The sequence below is a fragment of the Suncus etruscus genome, chromosome 1 (assembly GCF_024139225.1).
Source record: "Suncus etruscus isolate mSunEtr1 chromosome 1, mSunEtr1.pri.cur, whole genome shotgun sequence".
Classification (NCBI taxonomy): domain Eukaryota; kingdom Metazoa; phylum Chordata; class Mammalia; order Eulipotyphla; family Soricidae; genus Suncus; species Suncus etruscus.
This window is the reverse complement of record NC_064848.1, coordinates 108862758-108883070: the sequence shown is the minus strand read 5'-3', so window position 1 is coordinate 108883070 and position 20313 is coordinate 108862758. Positions and strand designations below refer to the sequence as shown.

The 20313-nt window shown below is 36.8% G+C and overlaps 1 protein-coding gene across 1 annotated transcript in view; it reads left to right on the top strand.

The window, feature by feature from the left end:
• GNAI1 (G protein subunit alpha i1) overlaps positions 1 to 20313 on the top strand; it is a 90847-nt gene continuing 70534 nt past the window's right edge. The window contains exon 1 of the mRNA XM_049783903.1: positions 1 to 361. Coding sequence (XP_049639860.1) covers positions 244 to 361 — 118 coding nt within the window. The 5' untranslated portion in view covers positions 1 to 243. The remainder of the gene's footprint in view (positions 362 to 20313) is intronic.

Sequence of the window (20313 nt, the reverse complement as noted above, 5' to 3'; positions counted from 1 at the left end):
CGGCCGACGCGGTGTCTCGAGTGGGCAGCCAGCCGCGCAGTCCGGAGGCGCGCGGGGATCCTCGCAGCCGGCTGCTGCTGTCGCTTGGGTCTCGGGTGGGGCGGTCTGGCCCGCTGCGGAGTCTCTGGGTGAACGGCGATCACCTGTGTGTGCGTGCGTGTCTGTGTGTGAGTGTGTGTGTGTCGAACCCGCGCTCAGGACGTGCAGGGAGCGGCGGCCCGGCTCTCGCTGTGTCTCGGCACCATGGGCTGCACGCTTAGCGCCGAGGACAAGGCGGCGGTGGAGCGGAGTAAGATGATCGACCGCAATCTGCGCGAGGATGGCGAGAAGGCGGCGCGCGAGGTCAAGCTGCTGCTGCTCGGTAAGGCTGTGGCCGGCCGGCCGGGGCGTCCTGCGTGCGGGGGTGCCCGGGGCGCGGTGGGGTCTCGGGGTCTCTGCGAGCGCCCGGGGCCGTCGGCCAGCCGGGGAGAGAGATCCGCGCTAGCCAGACGCCCGAGGCGCGCGCCTCGTTGCACCCTCCCAGGCAAGAGATTTCGGGGAGAGGGAGCGCGTGGCGGGCGCGGTGCTAGAGCCCGAGGAGGGTGCTCCTCTCCGAAGGAGGTTCCCCTGCCTGTCCCCCCACTTCCAGGCGGCTCCAGGAGGACTCAGTCGATGGGGCAGGAGTTGGACTTGACTTACGCCTGCCTAGTCTAGGCACGGTCTTCTCGGGGAGTCCAGGGTCTCGCCTCCTTTTCATTGAATGGAGCGCAGCCTGGTTCAAATTGCAGGCACTCAGCGCCCCCAAACATCTCCAGCTTCCCTTCGGGGTATCTAGCTTCGCGGTTTTGGTGTGTCCACGTCGAGTGCCACTGGCGCTTTGTGGAATCCTGAAATGGGTGCTTGCATCTCCATGTGGGGGCTTACCGGTGATCGCAGTGGTCCCCTTTCCCTGCCAACTTCCTATGGCGACTCACTGAGATCGATGCGATTTTGCCTTGTTCAGTCCCAGCTGGTATTTTTATTCCGCTGGAGACGTGCGAAAAAACACCCGAGTTTGGCGACCCTGGCTCTCGCAGTAGGTGAGGCTGAGACTCAGCCCCTGGCAAAGGTGTGTGAGGGTCAGGCGGGCCAGATTCTGTCACTGATGCCGGGGTTTCTGATGAATGAGATATGCCCGGGAGACGCCAGCGTTGATTTGTCCAGAGTATTGTTCTCTTGGTGAAACGCCCTGTGACTGTCTTTTCCAGTTAATTTGAAGGCAGAGAACGTAGGAGTAAACCCTGATTTTTAACGGATACGCTAGGAGGTTTAGGAAAATATTCATCCCGTAAGATTTGTAGATTTATGAGTTCGAGTTTTTCTTTTGTTTGCTAGTTGCCTCCCTTCCCTGCCCCCAATATTGCTAAATACACACCACAGGCTCTGTAGGTATTTAAAGGTAAGATGCAAGATGGATCAGAATCTACCTTTGCGTTACCAGCGATTGCTTTTATATTTCTTTTTATCAGAAAAGGAGAAATATTGCACGCACCTGTGTTCAATAAGCTTCTGTTTCATTGGTTTAATGACTGCAGGACAAAAAAATTTTTTTCACCCCCCTCTTCTCCATTACTAGTAGGCTTAAGAGCAGCAAACTTGGCATGACTAAAAGTAATAATGATGTGAGTCATTTTTGCAAGCAAACTGTGAAATAACTTTGAATTTTAAAGACCTGGGTGGCATTCTTCGCCCCCGAACATAAATTTCTTTCCCTTAAAACTGTTTGCCTATTAGTTTTATCATTAATGAGCATTAATTGCATTGTGAGAGGTCAGTGTATCTTTAGCTTATGTCGAGTATACAAGTAGTACACCTTCAGTAGTTGCTTCCTTTATGACTTGAATATGCTGGAGACAAAAATGAAACAAAGGGAGAGTTAAAAATTCTTTTTCTGCAGTTTTCGCACTCCTGCTGTGACTCTTAGTTTGAGGCAGCCAGCCACCATATTTAAAGCAACTGAAAACCGAGTTCTGTGATGCTGTCTTATGCTTTAATTAGATCTCACTTAGAGATAAACTAGAAGGAAGATCCAAGGAGTTGGCTGTTTTTGTTCATGTTAGAATAGATCAGTATTTCTCAGCCTTAGACCTGTTGGCATTTCGGTCTTCTATTTCTTTGTTATGAAGGCGTCTTTTACATTACGGGGTATTTAGCAGCATCTTTAACCTCTTCTCATTGGATGCCAGTAGCAGTCACCAACGGACCATTGAAATATTCTCCAGATGGCCCCTGATACGTCCTGAGGCAAAGATTAACCTGGCAAAATCTTAGAAATGAAAATTAAAGTTGAGTGTGAAAGAGAGAAGGCAAAATTGCACCTCTCCTACTAACAAGAATGAAAGCTCTGAGAAAGATGTAGGAGCCTTGCTTTTCAGAAGTGATGGAGTCAGGGCTCCATACCACTTAACATTAGTCAGATTTCAAAACTGTTCTTGGCAACATCTTTAGGTAATGAATTAATGCCTTACTCCTTTCTGTTTATTTTTTTTTCCTTTCCTGCTGTCCCCCACCCAGTTTCTCTAGGTCTCTGTTGAACTCTGTCTTATTACCCCACCTCATCCTCCTTATCTGTTATACCCCTACACTACTCAAACTTTCCATCCCAGTTCCTATAAATAAACTACTAATTTAATTATTTTAGTGATAGTAATCTTGGGAATATTTGAATTAATTTCTTTAGCCTCATTTGATTCTACAGTGAGGTCTTGACCATTCTTTTTTTTAAATATTTAATATCATGTAATATATGTATACATAAGCAACTCAATTAAATTATTCCATTTAGCACAGCAATTGAATCAAGGGAAAAATAGAAAATGGTTTCTTAGTAACTTGAGCAGAGATACTTACATTTACCTTTGGTTTTCTTGCTTTTCAGTTATTTTTCTCATCAAGTATTTTTTTTTTAACTTGAGAAAAAAAATCTCTAAAGTACTTTTGAGATACCATATTAAACAATTTATACTGTTGCACCCCATAAGCATGTGTGTCTTTTTAGATTTCAGTATCGTTTTCAGAACTTGGTTTTTAAAGTTTCAGTGTCATCCTAATACCTCATTGGGAAGCTCATTTTAGTCATGAAAGTTTTCTGCTACATGTGACTAATTGTCCCAAGGGAAAGTCTTTTATTGTAGCATTGATTAGGTTCATTATTTTACCATTATATCTTTTACCATAGTATCTTTAGGAGTTTTTCCAGAGTGACTGCATGTGTACATATAGGCACATACATAGTTTGGAGTGTTGAGATGGGCTCCCCATGCTTAGGAGGTGGGGAGGACTGCAAACTATGTTCAGTTCAGTGTTAATGTCTGTGGATATACTACCCTGACATCTGCACTGACATTTGCTCATCTGCCATCTCCCCACTCTGGTCTGGGTGTTTGTTAAGTATTGTTTTTCTTACAACATTCAACAATAGAAGGAACTCCTTATTTTACTTATGGTTTTGGTAAAACGGGAATTTTCACTTTAATGGCTTGACTTTTAATCTACTTCACTCCAGCACATTTTTCTTCCTCTGCTTCTCTCCACAAGCAAAACTTCATCTCCTTTATCTTCTTCTTTAGAGTGATTTGAATATTGTATATTTGATTTGAATAGGTGTATGAAAATGAGGAGAGGAATTATTCTCTTCTGCTTGGTGAGTATTTTTCCATTGCCACAAGCAAACAGCTATTTGAAAATCTACATCATCAATCTTTTGCTCCCTTTAATCTTGCCCTCTGACTTCCCTAGTTGAGAAATTCTGGCAATGTAGGACTTGATTTTTGCATTGCTTTAGCTGTTTCTTTAGAATTGGCTCAGGCTCTTAGAAGTCAGAAAGCCTGTTTCTATGAATAAGTGGATCTGGTATTTCAACATGAATTTTATGTTTCTCTCTGGCTCATCTGTCTTGTTACTAACAGTTACTTTAAAAGAAGTCATGGATGGTATTAAATTATGTGCAGAAAGTGCTGATTTTTCTGTATCTTCTGTGTTTCTCCCTTCCATTTGTAGTTCAGTTATCTTCTGCTTCTGGCAGCCTAATTCCAGAAGGCTTTTCTGCTTCTGGTCTTTGCCTTTATTCTTCTTTCCTAACATTGTTTTCATGTTAACTCTGCTCAGAAAGCTTGTTTGGTATCATTATTGCCTGGTACATAAAAACTTTCCTCAAAAACTGACCTCCCTTTATCCCTGTACTCTTCTCTGGGCACCTTCCCTCTTCAAACAGGAGCAGTTGGCATATGGTAAAGCATATTTGCTCCCTGGTTTCTAGTGGTGTTTATCTTTATGCCCTTTTTGCTTGCCCTGCAGCTAGTGTGAACACACTAAGGGGAGGATCTTGTCAATTGTCCTTGTATCCCTCACAACCATTTACACAATTAGTTTATATTTATGTTAATATTTATTTGTAGGATTTGTGTTTATATGGACTATAAGCCATCTGCTTTGACATTTTCAGATAAAAATAGGTACCCAGCCAAACAATGGAAACAAAAAGGAGCAGTGAAAGTATGTGATGACCAAAGTACTAAGCAAAATATCTGAAAGCAAATTATTTGGTTCAAGAATTCTTTCTATACATATATGAAAATTTCAGTCTTTTTTTATCAATAGGTAATTAGATATTACCAATAAACAGTTTTATTGGAGAAGAGTTTATTGGAGAAGAGTCTGTTATATTGCAGTTGTGCTGTACTTAAAACTTTTTTTGTAGGAACAGTTCATCTTTAGTTTCATTTTAAGCAATAAAGAGCATAAATCTTCTTTAGTGTTTCGATGATAAGTCATTGGTATCATTGATAAGTCAATGATAGCATTGATGAAAAATGCCATTTTAAATCTGAAATATAAAAGCTGTAGTTTTTTGAACAGAGGGGCCAGAGTGATAGCACAGCAGGTAGGGCATTTGCCTTGCACGCTGCTTACCTGAGTTCAGTTCCAGTAAGCCTGTTGGGGGAGATTGCTGAGTGAAGAGCCAGGACAAACCCCTGAGAGCCACTGGGTATGGCCCAAAACCCCCCCAAATAATTTTTGAACAGAAATGAATAATTTTACATATCTATTACTTGCTTTGTTATATATTTTTCTGCCTAGAAAATTAGGATGCCAGATAAGAAAGAACATGAATGCATTTGCCACATTTGTAGGTCACATATTTATTGTTCACATGTTCTGGCATGCAGTTACTCAATGTGTGGCTTCCCAGCGTGACATTGGTGAGCTAAAATCCCAGATGGCATTTGAGCCATATTAGCATTGAAGGTGGAAATGTGCTTTGTTGAAGAGATGGAAACTGGAACATTGTTTGACTGAAACTCAATCATGAACAACTCTGTAATTGGGTATTTTATGGTCATTCAGTTAACATTTATTAATTAACAAAACCTAAAGTACATACCTAATCTTGTAGTTCATAGGTTATTTTCTGTCAGAAATTATTAAATATAATTAAAAATTCTTAAGAAAAAGTGTTAACATAGTTTTTGGGGGAGGCATAAGCTGGGGTATTTTGGGGCTAAACCTGGCAATGATGTGGGCTTATTCCTGGCTCTGTGCACAGGGATCATTTGTGGAGATCCTGGGGTACCATATATAGTGCTAGGGATCAAAGTGGGGTTAATGTGGAAGGCAAAACCTGATCCTCTTTTGTAATTTCTCTAGCAAAGTAGTTTTAAAACGCATACTGATTATCATAAACGTAGTACTTTAAAGCTGTGCATAATGTATTAGTTTCTTTTCTAGATGTATTAGGCCACAAATAGTTTTCTACAGGCAAAAATAAAAATGTTATCTATCATTCCTCCTTGATGGATGTTCAAGGAAAAGCCAGTCTAGACTTTTTCTACTTTTCTTCCATGTCTACCTGCTGTTGCCCCAGCGCACCTTTCTTCACCTTTCAAGCTAGCAAGGGAGAATGAATTCATCAATAGCATCACTCTCCTTTTTCACTGACACTGACCCTTATGATTGCACTAGACTTGCTCAAATCATAATGAGTAAAGGCTACATTTCAAGAGCCTTAGGATTCCTTTACCATGTAGGATTTAACTTGTCAGTGGTTCCAGATTTTGGCAGGCCTGGGTGATTTTGCCTATTAACTTTGTCTTACTACTATTGAGTTTATCCTCTAATTATCAGAATTCATATTTATCATGAAAAATACCCTTAACTTGCACCAACATCTCTAAAAGACTCAATCATTACAGCATCAATTGGACAGCTAATCTCTTCTATAATCATAATATAATTTGATTTTTATGGGTAAAATATTGGGCCAGAATTCTTTATTGTGAACTAAGTGACAAAAAAATAATGTGTGCTCCTAGAATGCAATGGTAGGAGAGGTACAGGAAATCAATTACAGACATTTCCGTTCAAAAGAAAAAAAATGAAAAGAATAAAGGAGTCATTAGAACTTGGCACATTGAGATACATTAAATAGTCTGCTCATGGGAATAATCTGGGCTCCTCTTCTGCCTGCTATTCTCCACCCTTTAGTCATCCTTCTTTTGTAATGGAAGGTAGCATTTGCTTGTTGTTTAGCAATTGTACTAGCCTCTGTCTTTTCTGCAGAATTATGATATTCTGACTGCATTCTTTCATTTTGAACTTTTTTTTATATTCTGTGTCTCCCTTTTCATTATTAAAGGTAAAGAAGAAATGTTCAAATTAAATAATTTGCTTGGAATCTCCTCTTTCGATAACCAAGCTCTTAAATTGCAAGTACTCTTTTTCAACATAACTACAGAAAATAATTTGCTTAATCTTTCTGTCATGCTAGGACAGGGATCACTTTTCCTTTGATTTCCTTTGTTTTCTAAGGAAGTGTGTTTGTTCTTGCTTTCCATTCAGTAACTCATTCATATATATATATATATATATATATATATATATATATATATATATATAGTCCTGCTTTATTTCAGTAGAAAATCCAATTTAACTATTTTCTAAGAGCTTATGTTTCTTCAGCCATGTTCCTCAAATTCTTTTAGGCCTCCTAGGAGAGCCATCAATATTATATTTATAATGATGTCAAGGCAGCCTGTTTACTTTTTTTTCTGTCGGGCATCAGCTTAGAAATCTTTGAGCCTCTGCCATTTTCTGATTTCAGAATCAGAGCAACTCCAGATAGCCACTTAGGTATTCCATATGCAACTTTTCACAGTGATGCATGACTGTGATTTTATGGTTATTTCTTTGGAATGTGTATGACTGTTTTGTCAGAGTAGAATCCCCAGCAGTCCCTGGTGCTTAATATTGAACCTATGGTTCTTAATAGAAACTGTGTGTTTGTGGACGAGTGGTACTCTACTTTGCCTTCTCCTCAATGGAGTTTTTCCTGCTTGTCCAGTTTAAATTAGTCTTCCTTCCTCTACTTTCCTAATTAACACTATTTTGAAACCAGCTTGTGAATTTACTTTTTTTTATCGTCTGTTTTGTCTCTAAGGGCTTAGCCTCATCAGACCATGAATCCTGTTGGACTTGTTTTCTTCTCAAGGGGTGGCACACAGTAGCCTTTACATAAGTGTTGATTAGATGAATGATAATTAGATTCTTGGATATTAATTTTTACAGTCCTAGAATGAGACAAACGATTGTACATTTTTTTCGTGCCTTGAATAATTCTAGAATTTTGACTCTTTTATTTCTATTATATTTAACTACAATAACTAGAAACTACATTAGTTCCAGAGAGTAACTAAAACCTACTACTTTACTTCTAATATAGTTCTTTTTTTTTTTTTTTTGGTTTTTGGTTTTTGGGCCACACCCGGTAACGCTCAGGGGTTACTCCTGGCTATGCGCTCAGAAGTCGCTCCTGGCTTGGGGGACCATATGGGACACCGGGGGATCGAACCGCGGTCCGTCCAAGGCTAGCGCAGGCAAGGCAGGCACCTTACCTCTTTGCGCCACCGCCCGGCCCCATTCTTAAAAACAAAATTAACATGCCAAATTCTTGTTGCATGTTCAGAAAAGTATTGTGATTTTTGTTAATTTCAGGATGGAGTGAAATACTATTTATATATTTGCATGTCCTGGATACTTTTTAACTGAGAGTTGCATTGTTCTCAGATGGTTTGACTTCTGGGGGGTGGTGGGGTTGGGCCATATCTAGTAGTTTTCTGCACTTATTCCTATCATGGTATAAAGGGTTTACTCCTGTAGTGATTCTGGGGCCATATATACTGAAGAGATCACATCTGGTTGTTTCCTCATATCAGTGTCCATTATCTCTATATAATTCTGGTTCCTTTACTGTTTTTTTTCCAAATATGCATATGGACAACAGTGAGCAATTAAATTCAGTCTTACAGCATTGTCTGTTATTCAAAATGCTGTGAATATGAGTTTGGGAAGTTTCTAATAGGGTGCTCAGATGCTTACCAATCCATTCTTTTTGTTTCATCTCACTCTAGATCAGAATGACCATTGGTGACATTTTAAGTATGGTCTATGCTTTTGGGATTCAGTTGTGTTTACCCAATCTTTAGAAGCATTTATAGTCTTAAGGAAACAAAATTTATGCATAAAATAATTCCTCATTATGACATTAAGGGAAGAAATGTCATGATAGGAAACTACATCAGAGCAGGGCATTTTAGCTCTGTGGCATGAAGGTAGACAGACAGAGAAGCAAGCTTCTGAGGAATTAGTGTGTTGAAATCAGTTCATTTCCTTCTTGTATTTCTGATATTACTTTTATATTCTTATTGGCTATAAGGCTTGATTGTATAGAAGCTGATAGCCTAGAAGAGACTTTACTGTTGTAATCTAATTTACTTATTTTTTTTAGGTGTAAGGAATTTTACCATTTAAGGTTAATTTCATTTTTAGTGTGTGTTTTTTTTAAATTTATTTTATTGAAACCATTTTATTTTACAAAGTCCTTCGTAGTTGGATTTCAGACATACAATGAATCAGAGCCATTTCCACCATCAGTTTTGGCCTCCCTCTACCAATGTTATAAAAATGTATCGTATAACTTTTGCCCCTTGGCTTGCCACTATAAAAGGTCCATTGTAAGTTTACATTCAGTCTCTTGATACTATTGTTGATTTTGGCTTGAATATTTAGTTCTGCCTTTTATATCTTCTCCAATGCACCTGAGACTACTTGGTCCTTGTCCCCATCCTTCTTTTCTTTTTATCTCCTCCTCCTTAATTTTATAGAAAAATGTAGAAATATGAGGTAAAACAAAGTAATTTTTGTTCCAATGTTCTATGAAAAAGGCTGGATCCCTTATCTAAATTAATAAAAGGGGGGGCCGGGTAGGTGGCGCTGGAGGTAAGGTGTCTGCCTTGCAAGCGCTAGCCAAGGAAGGACCGCGGTTCGATCCCCCGGCGTCCCATATGGTCCCCCCAAGCCAGGGGCGATTTCTGAGCACATAGCCAGGAGTAACCCCTGAGCATCAAACGGGTGTGGCCCAAAAACCAAAAAAAAAAAAAAAATAAAAGGGGTGGCAGTTTTTTGATTAGGTATAGTAAAAGGTAGGGGAAAATAGATAAAACCTTTGGCTTAAACCAGGGTGTCCCTAACAATGAATTATCCTGCTATAAGACCAACTACATACTAAATTGTCTAATCCCAAAGTCTTCCTTCATGGTCACAGGAAAAGTTCTCCTCCTTCACAGTTGTCATAGTCAGGCTTCAGTAATTAGAGATCTTGGTTTTTGTACAGATCTTTTGTTGAAGTCAGGGTATCATGGCCTGTCTTTTGGTTTCCTCTCATTATTAGGTGGAGAGGCAGGGAAACCCACCTTGAAAGAAAGTTATTGCTGTTTCCAAATAATTAGGGTTTCATATGAACCACCCTGGAGCAAGTTGGTTCCAGGGCAGCATTAAGGCCTTCCCTAGTAGAAGTTCAATTCTTGTTGGTGCAAAAAACCATGCCTGTTACCAAGATGGGCTCTAACATTTAGGAGTAAATAGCCAATGTCCAATCTACTGAAACATAAATCAAGTCATTATGACAAATGTTCAAGGTGAAAGCCCCTTGGAATATAAAATTTAGAAGTTCCTGTCCCTATTAGATAAGACTTTTTTCAATCTGTAAGATTTCCCATATTAATGTGCCTGTGCAAAAAGGAACAATGCCAAATGATACTATTGGTGGCTATGGGGGTAAAAATAACAAATTAAGCAATCCTTTATAACCTTGTTCTAACAGGAACTCAGAACCCAAGAGAAACTTATCTACTAGAATTTCCTACTAAACAAATTCAAAAAAAGGCAAGGAAAACTATATCTTTATAAGGAAATACACAGTAAAGATGATATCTATTAAGGAAATACACCTAAAGAAATATACAAAAGAAATATACATATCCCCTTTACGTCTTTTGAAAGAGTCTGGGGTTGGGATAAATTCCGGAGCACAGCTTCAGCCTGCGACTTGATCTTGTGGGGTCTGAAAACACCTCATAGCAATCACAGATCAGGAAAAATCCTCAATCTGAGGGTATATCAGAAGCCAAATCTGATAGTGACTAACAGTCTAGAGCAAACTGAGGTGGAAGAAAAGGGGTCTCCGAGAGTAAATCAGCAGCAGCAGCAGTGGTAGCAGTTTCTTCCCAGGTAGAGGCAAGGTGGGCTGTGAGGCTTTGCTTTTGCTTGGGAGCTGGCTGGCAGTGGTTTGGGGTGGGGGAATATTTTGGTTCCTGAGGAGTGAAGAGCCAAGGGTTAAAAGGGTTAAGTAAGGAAAATAACAAATTAGGGGTGAGAAAGGGCTTGTAAAGTGTTAAACAAGGGAGAGGGAAAGGAAAGGTTAAATATAGTAGAGGAAGGACTATATACAACATAGAGAGGCATTATATACAATACAGATGGACATTAGACAGACATAGATGTAGTCAACACACACCCACTCGCACACACACATAGACAATGAACTTTGATCCATAGGTTGTAGTTGAAAAACTGACCCAGGTGATATGGGCACTTAAAAAAATATAAAGCCAACAGGTCAGATGGAAAGGTTTTCCAATTCCTAGGAAAATCATCATTGGTGAGGGTAAACTTTTTTTTAAAGGGCTTCCTGGGTTAGATTGTGCACAGTGTATTCTTAAAACAATCATAATATGCAAGTCTAATTTTTTTAAGGAAGTGTCTGTGAGAAATGGTAGATAACTTAGAATTCTGGCAATAAAATGTTTTCCTGAGACCATGGGCGACTTATCCTAGATATTTTAGGTACAGTTTTCTTTTCTTTATGGTCTAGATAATTTATATATACCTGTAGCTAGGGCACAAAGTAAACTGAAACAACTAAATATTTTTGAGAGGGGCCAGAGAGATGGCTCAGGAGACTGGATTTCAAGCGGGGTATGTGGTGGCCCCAAGTTTCATCTTCCTGGGAGGCCCCTCAAAATAACAGAGTAACTGTAAGTTCTTAAAAATGCAATTTATTATTAAAATATTTTATAGGCCAGAGCAGTGGCACAAGAGGTATATATATATATGTGTATTTATATACATATACATATATATATACATATATATTTACATATATATTATAGGCCTAGTATATATATATATCCATTAAATCTTTATATTGACCTTTTTTTTTTTACAGAGGATGTATTTTTTTTTTACAGAGGACATCAAGAAGTATAAAATCAATCCTAGTTACTTGTTGCTGATCCCACCAATGCTTTCTTGTGTATCTTGGGTTTCTGTTCAGTCTCCTCACTGTGATCACTATGTCAATAAATATCTGTGCATTTTTAAAACTTTTATGGAAAATATCTTTAAGTACTAGAAAACTTTCCAAAGGACTTAAATGTAAGTTTCATCCACTTTTAGAATACATGAAATGATTTCCTGAAAACTTTCCTTTTACCTTCCTTGGAAATGAAACAGATGTTTTTATTGTAAATTATGAAACATTATGTTACTTGATACAAACAAATGTGCTATTTCTCAAGGGAGTTTGTGATTATTTCCCACAAATTTAAAAACCATCCTGGAACTCCTTAGAGTGATGACTCAGATTCCTAATAAAACTCCAGAATTGCCACGATTTTAATTTTAAGAAAGAAGCAACATCTCTTGGTAGTAACATTGATAGGGCCATAAGGGTGCATTCAATCTAAGATACAGGGTACAGTTTGTTGTTTTCACCCTGTAATTTATTTAATATATCTGTATTACATGTGTTTGTTTGTTGGGCCCTGCCTTATTTTTGAAAACTGTTATGGTATTTGAGAGGAATAGAACCTGTAAGTTTATGTTAAAATAAATATAAAATGGCAGTTAGAAGACAGTTGCCCTTTTAAAATTTGAAACCTACCTGCCTAGATGTAGTTCTGAAATTAATCTTACTTTAAGAGTTTCTTATATTTCAGTACATTTTAAATGGATTCATTTATTTTTACGAACTCAGTACATCACTACAATCAGCAGCCAAGCTAGGAAATAAACGTAAAAAAATTAGGAAATAAATATAAAAGGCGACACTATTCCCAAAGTTGCTACTTGCTCTCACCTAATTCAAGACTAATTCAAGAATTCTGGGTTTACTCCTACTCATTATTCCATTTTATCCTCTAGGACCTTTCCACTTACTCTAATATGCTGCATTATCTTCAAACCTTTTCTTGTTAAAAAGAACTGTGTACTGGAATGGTTTGCAAAAGTTCCCAAGCCATGTCTGACATTAAAAGTAATAAAATCCAAGTAAAACTATTTATGACTTCCTTAAATTGGTCTTGACATCTCATTTTCTCATCTAAACTTTATAGCTTTCTATAATATTGTGCTGATTTCTAGTTCTTAGTTTCTTGCTTTACAGATTCTCTTGAATTTACTGTTTAAGATTATTGCGGGGTGGAAGGTGTTGGTCCATTCTTAATAGCACCCAGGTACCCCTGGTTCTGTGCTCTCAAGTGACACTTGGTGGTGTACTGAGTCCCATATGTGGTTCTTAGCATTCTAATCAAGGTCATTAGGATGCAGGGCAAATATCTTAACTTTGCATTGCCTTTCTGTCCCACTTTTTATTTGTAAGTTTTGGACCTTTTTTTTTTTTTTAGTTGTACTTAAGTATAGAGAGAAATACAGATAGGCTGTTATGTAATCCACACTATATACTGCTTAAAGAAATAGTATTTTGAGTTTATTTTTTCTCTCATTCAAGTTTTTCTTATGATTAGGTTGGGCTTTTCATTTAAACCTCTATGTGTCTTAAAGCTTCTGTACATTTTATTATCTTTTATACTACTTACAAATCTTTCGATTGATTTTATTCATTAATAATCTAATCTGACTAATTTAGTAAATTGAACTTTACATTTTAATGGTGACGTTTTTATTTCAATAAAATATTTCTAATATTTTTACAAGTACAATTTTCTAGTCTTTCATCTTTCTGAAAAGTCATTTTCGTTATACATATTTAATGTTATCTTTGGGAAAATTGGCTATTGGAAACTCGAGGAGTTTAATGTTTGAGATCCCCTTACTGTATTCATAGTAGATTATGTTTTTATAAATTTATTATTAGAATATATTGACCAGAGCATTGTCTGTTCTCCCTGCGTGACTCAGTTTTTCTTCATCTCCTGGTTTGAGGAGGGAAAGGGCAAGTTGACTTCTAATTTTTCTATGTACAGAAATTCTAAAGCATCTAAACCATCACCTCTCACATGTTTATTTGGCCATTTCCTCTTTCCTATTTTCTTTTTAAGTTGTGGTACAGCTGTTTCTTGCCTTTTCATAAAGTTAGTCAAAACTTCATGGACTTTATTTTCTAAATATTTCCTGTCTCACTTTATCATACAGCAGCAGTGAGTTTAGGATTTCACTTTAGTTCTCTGTCTTTCTCTCCTGCCTGCTCTTTGTTCAGTGTGTCTGCTCAGGTGAGAGTTGTGTAAGATCTGTTTGGGGTGTGTGTGGAGGGGCTCCTTGTTCAGTTTTGAAGATTCTTATTGATTTCTATTGTATATGTCATTTGTCACCCAGAGTGCCAGTTTAAGAAATTAGAGCAGCTTAGTTGTTGTCTGCAGACATCCACAGTGAAGGGACTGCCTGGTGAAACAGATGAGGAAGTTCACAGCACTCACATGAGATAAAGGAAGCCAGAGCAGTAGGAGAAATGAACAGAGCTATGATCAACATGAGAATTATGTTGATTCTCATGGATATTTATGGATATTCACCCCTCACTGTGGATGTCTGCAGTCAACAAATAAACTGTTCTGTTTCACCAGGAAGTCTTTTGCAGCAGAATGGTATATGGTAGCCCATCTCTAGAGTGCTTTTATCATCAGCAGTCATTTTAGACATGTGGAAAATAAATACTTGGCACAAATTTGGAAGTGATGCTAAGGTGCTAGGAGGTCAGGTATTCAGGCAAGGTCAGGTATTCAGCATAGCCACCCATCACCACAAGAGTGCTTGCCTGTTCAAGGCCATTTGACTATCTTCTGGAACCATAATAGATCTCACATGGATTCTCTTTACTAATCACTTCATAATCTTTGACATACCAATTGCCTCTCAAATTTTGATCTGAAGCTTCAATGACTGTATAGCAAGTTGGACATTTGCCTTGTATGTGAAGACTAGTTTTGATCTCCAGAGTCTTATATGGTCCCTAGGAGTGATTCCCGAGTACAGAGCTGAGAATAATCCTTGAGCAATGCTGATATGGCTAAAACAAACAAATAAAAACCAATAAAAATAAAATAAAAATTGATCCAAGGAGACTAGGATAAAATAACGCACTGCATTCCAACGTCTCTAATCTACTTTTTGCAATTGTTATGTTACTGATCACCTCCAGACTTTCAGAATTAAGTTACTTGCATCCATCACTTCAGAAATCCCAACTATTTGTATTCATCCACTTTTTTTGACCGTTTCCCCCATTTTTTCCTCTAAATATAAAGGTGAGAAAATGGAATAATTCCAAAATTAGTTCAGTCATTCTATAGTTCTCTTTAAATTTCTCTTCTGATGTTTGGGTTTGTTTTTGTTTCCCCCCCAAATTTGCTGTATTGTGTTTTGCTTGCCCACATATAACTAACTTATTTTCTTAAATAGCTGTTCATACAACATTAATATGTACAGAAATAAGTAGCAATTTTTTATAATGTAAATCCTTATTCAAGAGTTCTGGAATGGAATCAGAGATTTTACATTTCTCACAAATTCTCAGGGAACATATTTTGTGGGGGAGGTTGGGCCACACTTTGTGGCACTCAGGAGTTACTCCTGGCTCTGCTCTCAGAAATCACTCGTGGCTAGTATTACCATGTGGGATGCCGGAAATCGCAACTGTGTCTGTTCTGGGTCAGCCGGATGCAAAGCAAAAGCCCTGCCACTGTGCTACTGCTCCAGCTCCAGGGAATACTTTTGTTGCAGAAATAAATCTCAGGCCATCCTTGGAGAGCAAAGTTCCAGAGTAGGTGATCTTCCTAAATTGCTTTAATTTTTCCATTTTATAAGTGTTTTCAAAGATGTGTTGGTCTTTGGTACATTCATGAAACTACCCTTTATTCAATAAAGTGTTCAAAATAGTACCTTGCATAAAGTGTTTTATGTTTCATGTTTTAAATCATTTCACACATATATGCCATTTTTTTATTCTTTATTTTCTTCTAATATAGTTAAATTTTTAATGTTAGGTATCTCATTTTAGTAATGCATTTTTGAAAAATGATAGCATCTTGAATGATAATATGGATTTCCTGGAGAGTGGTCAAAACTATTATTAGTGATAATGAATCTTCTGTGTATGTAGCAGTATTTTTGATGCATATTTCTTTTGATGAAATGCTCTAGGTCAGGGTAAATAGGACCTTATAGTATTTTATGAATGTTTTACCTGATAATATTCAAGATAAAATTCTTTTGTGAAGAGTTAATAAAGATGGTTTAAACTGATAAACTTTATAGTCTTTGGGAATAAAATAAGTTTATCTAGCCTAAATTCTCTTAATCTATGTACACATAGAACATATTTATTTCCTTTTAAAAGGAAATTCTAATGTTGGAATTAGTGAAGGTACCCACAAAATACTTTGCAATTAAATATAGTCTAAATTCTTCTAACTTAAGCTTTAATCACACTATGTTTTTTTAGTTGGGCTTACTGTAAGTTAGTTAAGACATCTGGTTCTTATGAAACATTTAACTACATCCAACAAATATTTTCAGAATGTCAACTCAGTGGCCTGTGTTATCTAGATGATTTGGAACAGAGTAGTCTATGGGAGTTGATATTAATTGAAATAGAGAAAACATTCTTTAAGCATTTTGCCAGTAGATGAAAGCAATATGGTTGTTTGGATTGATTTATACTTATATTTAAGTTAAAAAATGTAAGCCTTTGCTGTTTCTTTAGTCATTTGCCTTTGAAGTAAATAATTTTAACTTTGTTTTGAATGATTGGAATTTATATGTCAGCTTAAATTTTTATGGATTTTTCACAAAAGGGATACAAAAACATTTTAGAGCATATCATAAGTAAAAATTTCATAGTAATTTATGCTGTGCACATGGTGATGGTTAGAATTTCAGAACTGATTTCCTGAAAAGTTATTAACCAACTAATGTAGCCATTGTAATTTTAAGAGTCACATCTGCATCAACTTTCTTCTATAAAAAGGACCCAGTATAAAAAGTGTATTCTGAAAAATATAAAATTCACAAATAATAGCTACCTTGTGCTTGTCACCTGGATTTAATCTTTGTAATTTGTAGACTTCTTAGATTTGGAAATAAATTTGGATATGTGTGGATGCTTTTATTCATTGAACAAATATTAAGTTAAAAGACAGAATCTTTAGAAACTTCACAGATAAACAACATATTTTTCTGAATGCATTTTCTAGAATGGATACATATATTACATATAGACATTTTTATTTGAAAGAGAAATTAATTAACCAATTCATTTTACTTATATTAATTAGAATTGGTCATGTAATACTTGCATCTTTGTTGTATGTTTCTCATCCACATCTGTGTTTCTTCATCTTGTTACACTTTAACATAAATGTTTTATGTAAAGCTAAGTACAATTTAGAATTGTTTAAATCGTTGACATGTATAACTGATTTCTTGAATGATTTCTAACAAATGGTCATTATATTTACTTATTTGTATATGTCTTCAGGATGTTAGATTAGTCTAATCAGAAGTAGAAAAGACTGTTTAACAAGAAGAAAAAAATTGAGTCAGGGGCCACAGTGATAGTACAATGAGTAGGGCTCTTGCATGCAGCTGACCTGGCTTTGATCCCCAGGAGTGATTTCTTAGAGCAGAGCCAGGAGTAATCCTGATTATCATGGGATATGGCCCAAAACAAAACAAAAAAATATAAGAAAAGAAAAACAAAATCATTGATGAAGTCATTCATGTTAACATGGATACCATATACACCAGAAGCAAAGTTTTTATTTTACAGTAGTAAAAACTTTTTTATTGTGAAAATGAAAATTGAAAGGCAATACCATTTTATGCCTGTTAGAATTAGATACTACCAAATATTTACTAGGACAACTTGAAGATAATCTAGATGGATACTGATGTTAATAGAGCCATTCCAGAAAAGAAAGAAACGAGGACAAATAAATAAGGGAAATTGATTGAATAGAAATAATATACATGACTATTTTTTATTTCAGGAAATCTCTGGGACTATACAAACGAATAATTTAGTCAGCCTAAATTTCTACACAGGGAGGTGTATGAAAAATTTCAGTGACAAATTAAAATATTGTGTTTGCAAAACAATATGCTCTATAAGATACTCAAAGTTGAGCAATAATGTAAAAAAATGCCCAGGAGTAGGATAATCATGACATTTGAGTGGAGCATTTCTATAAGGGAGAGATATAGAAAAGTAAATAATATTCAGGGTTCTGTAAAGCTTTAATTCTTAACCGGGCTGCTGTAGACACAGCTGCTTTATTTTAAATTTCCTAGATAGTTTAGCATGACTTAAATGTTTTATAAGTAAGCACATTTTATTATTGTCAGCTATTTTGTGTCCATTTTGGGCATCTTCTGTGCTACATCTGCATATTTTCAGATATTTAGATTGCATCATTTCCCCCACTTTTTATGGAAATTATTCTGTTGTGTTATCCTTCTCCTTGATCTTCTTATCTCCACATTTTTGCCTTCATTTTATGTCAGTCCTCTTGATTGACTGACAGTTGTCTTCAGAAGTACTGTTTGTTTACATAATTCCACCCTGTTTATTAGCATGGGATTTAAGAGTCTTTCATTTCCATTCCACCTACCTTTACACCTTTCCCACAGCTGGTTCTTGGCAGTCTATGCGTTTACCCTGCCTTCTCATTTTGATACCCTTCTTTATGCTCTTCCTCTTTCTATAAATATTGTATTTCATCTATTTTTGGTGGCATGTATGTTCAGGATTGAGGTTTGGGACAAAATTAAATATCTGTATCCTTAGTAATAATAATATACTATCTATGCATTCCTGTATTGATTGCAGTGTATTGCATGTAATCATTTACATATAATACAATTATGTAAACACATAATTATGTATAATAATCATACATTTCTTCTAAGCAACCAAAAGCCAAAAATAAATTAGAACCAAAACTGCAATTACAGTTCTCATTACCATTACTTGTTATGCTGATTTGATATGTATCAGGTATAAACTGCTTTTGCATTTACCAAATGCCATTAAGGTGTGTCAGTTTTCTCCCCCTTTTCTATTTAGTTATTGTAAAACCCTTTTATGCTCCCTCTTCATTGGAATAAATACTGAGGCATCATCAATGACATCATGAGTCAAAAAGCTCGTAATTGTTCCCACTAAGTAGCCTTCTTTTCTATAAGAAATGTTACCTCTAAATCTAAATTCCAGTTGTTTCAATGCAGTCTAATTCAATAAATACTAATTAACTACCATAGGCTACATACTGTGTCTCATGTGGTGATGTAAACATGCATCAAACATGGATCCTGCTTTAAAGTATTAGTGACAAAATAAAGACCAAAGAAGTATTATTTATGGGGTGATAAATACTGGAGTTAAATATGAACTTAGGCACCTGGATTCAATTCAGAGCTGTTTATTGTAAAGTCTTGTTCTTTGGGGAATGTTTCCAAAGTGGTGCTTTGTTGACCTTGCTGCCCCACCAGTGGTGATGCCACCTGGGGTGGTGCTCAGGGGTCTGCAGGGCTGTCCCTGACATGCTAGAGGAACCATACAGTACTAGCAGCCATATCCTGGCTTATGTCTAACATGTTAGATAATCACTGCTTTATCTGCTGGCCCCCAAATTAAGCTTTTCACTGTAAAAGAAACACAAATATTGTAGTTGGTTTATTTATTTTGAATAGTAATGCTATGTTCTTCATTTTCTTCCATTGCCTTGTTTTCATTTCCTTTTTATAAACTTTCTTTCCTTCAGTTTCTCATGTATCTATATAGCCAAATACTAAGAATTTAAGAATCAATGTAAAAATATCCCAGATATCCTCATCATTGTTGACAAATTGGCACTGCTTGAGTATGATAGAGAAATTAAGAGGGCAGATTAAATTAATCTAGCATGTAGGTCTACTATATCCTTTAAGGAAATTCAAATTATTTTAATTTTTTATTTTTCTTTGATATAGGTTTAATAGGTAGTTTTAATATAGTCTAATGTTTGGTCAATATAATATGTATATGAAAAATTGAGGTCAAAGCCTATGTATTTTAAGGGGCCAGAGCAATAACACAGCGGTATGGTATTTGTCTCACACGCTGCTGACCTAGGATGGACCTGGGTTCTATCCTTGGCATCCCATATGGTCCTCCAGCCAGGAGCCATTTCTGAGTGCATAGCTATGAGTGGCCCCTGAGCATCACTGGGTGTGGCCCAAAAACCAAAACCAAAACAAACAAAGCTTCTATATTTTAAATAATTTTGTAGTATAGTTGAATACCAACTATTTGGTTACCAGATTTGATTTAATGCCATTTCTAATACTACAGGTTACTCAGTAATATCTTGGACTTACTTATTTTCACTGTAGCAGAAAATCATTGAGGTGATTACTAAATCGAAGGAACATTAAATTGTGATTGTTCCATCTGAGATGCAAAAATATCATACATATGCAAAGAAATAGTTCTGGTCATCTTTCAGCAAGAAGTTATATTGTTTGGGCCAGACCGATAGCACAGCAGTAGGGCATTTTCCTGGCATGCAGCTGACCAAGGACAAACCTAGGCTTGATCCCTGGCGTCCCATATGGTCTTCAGAGCCAGGAGCAATTTCTGAGGGCATAGTCAGGAGTAACCCCTCAGAATCACCAGGTGTGGCCCCC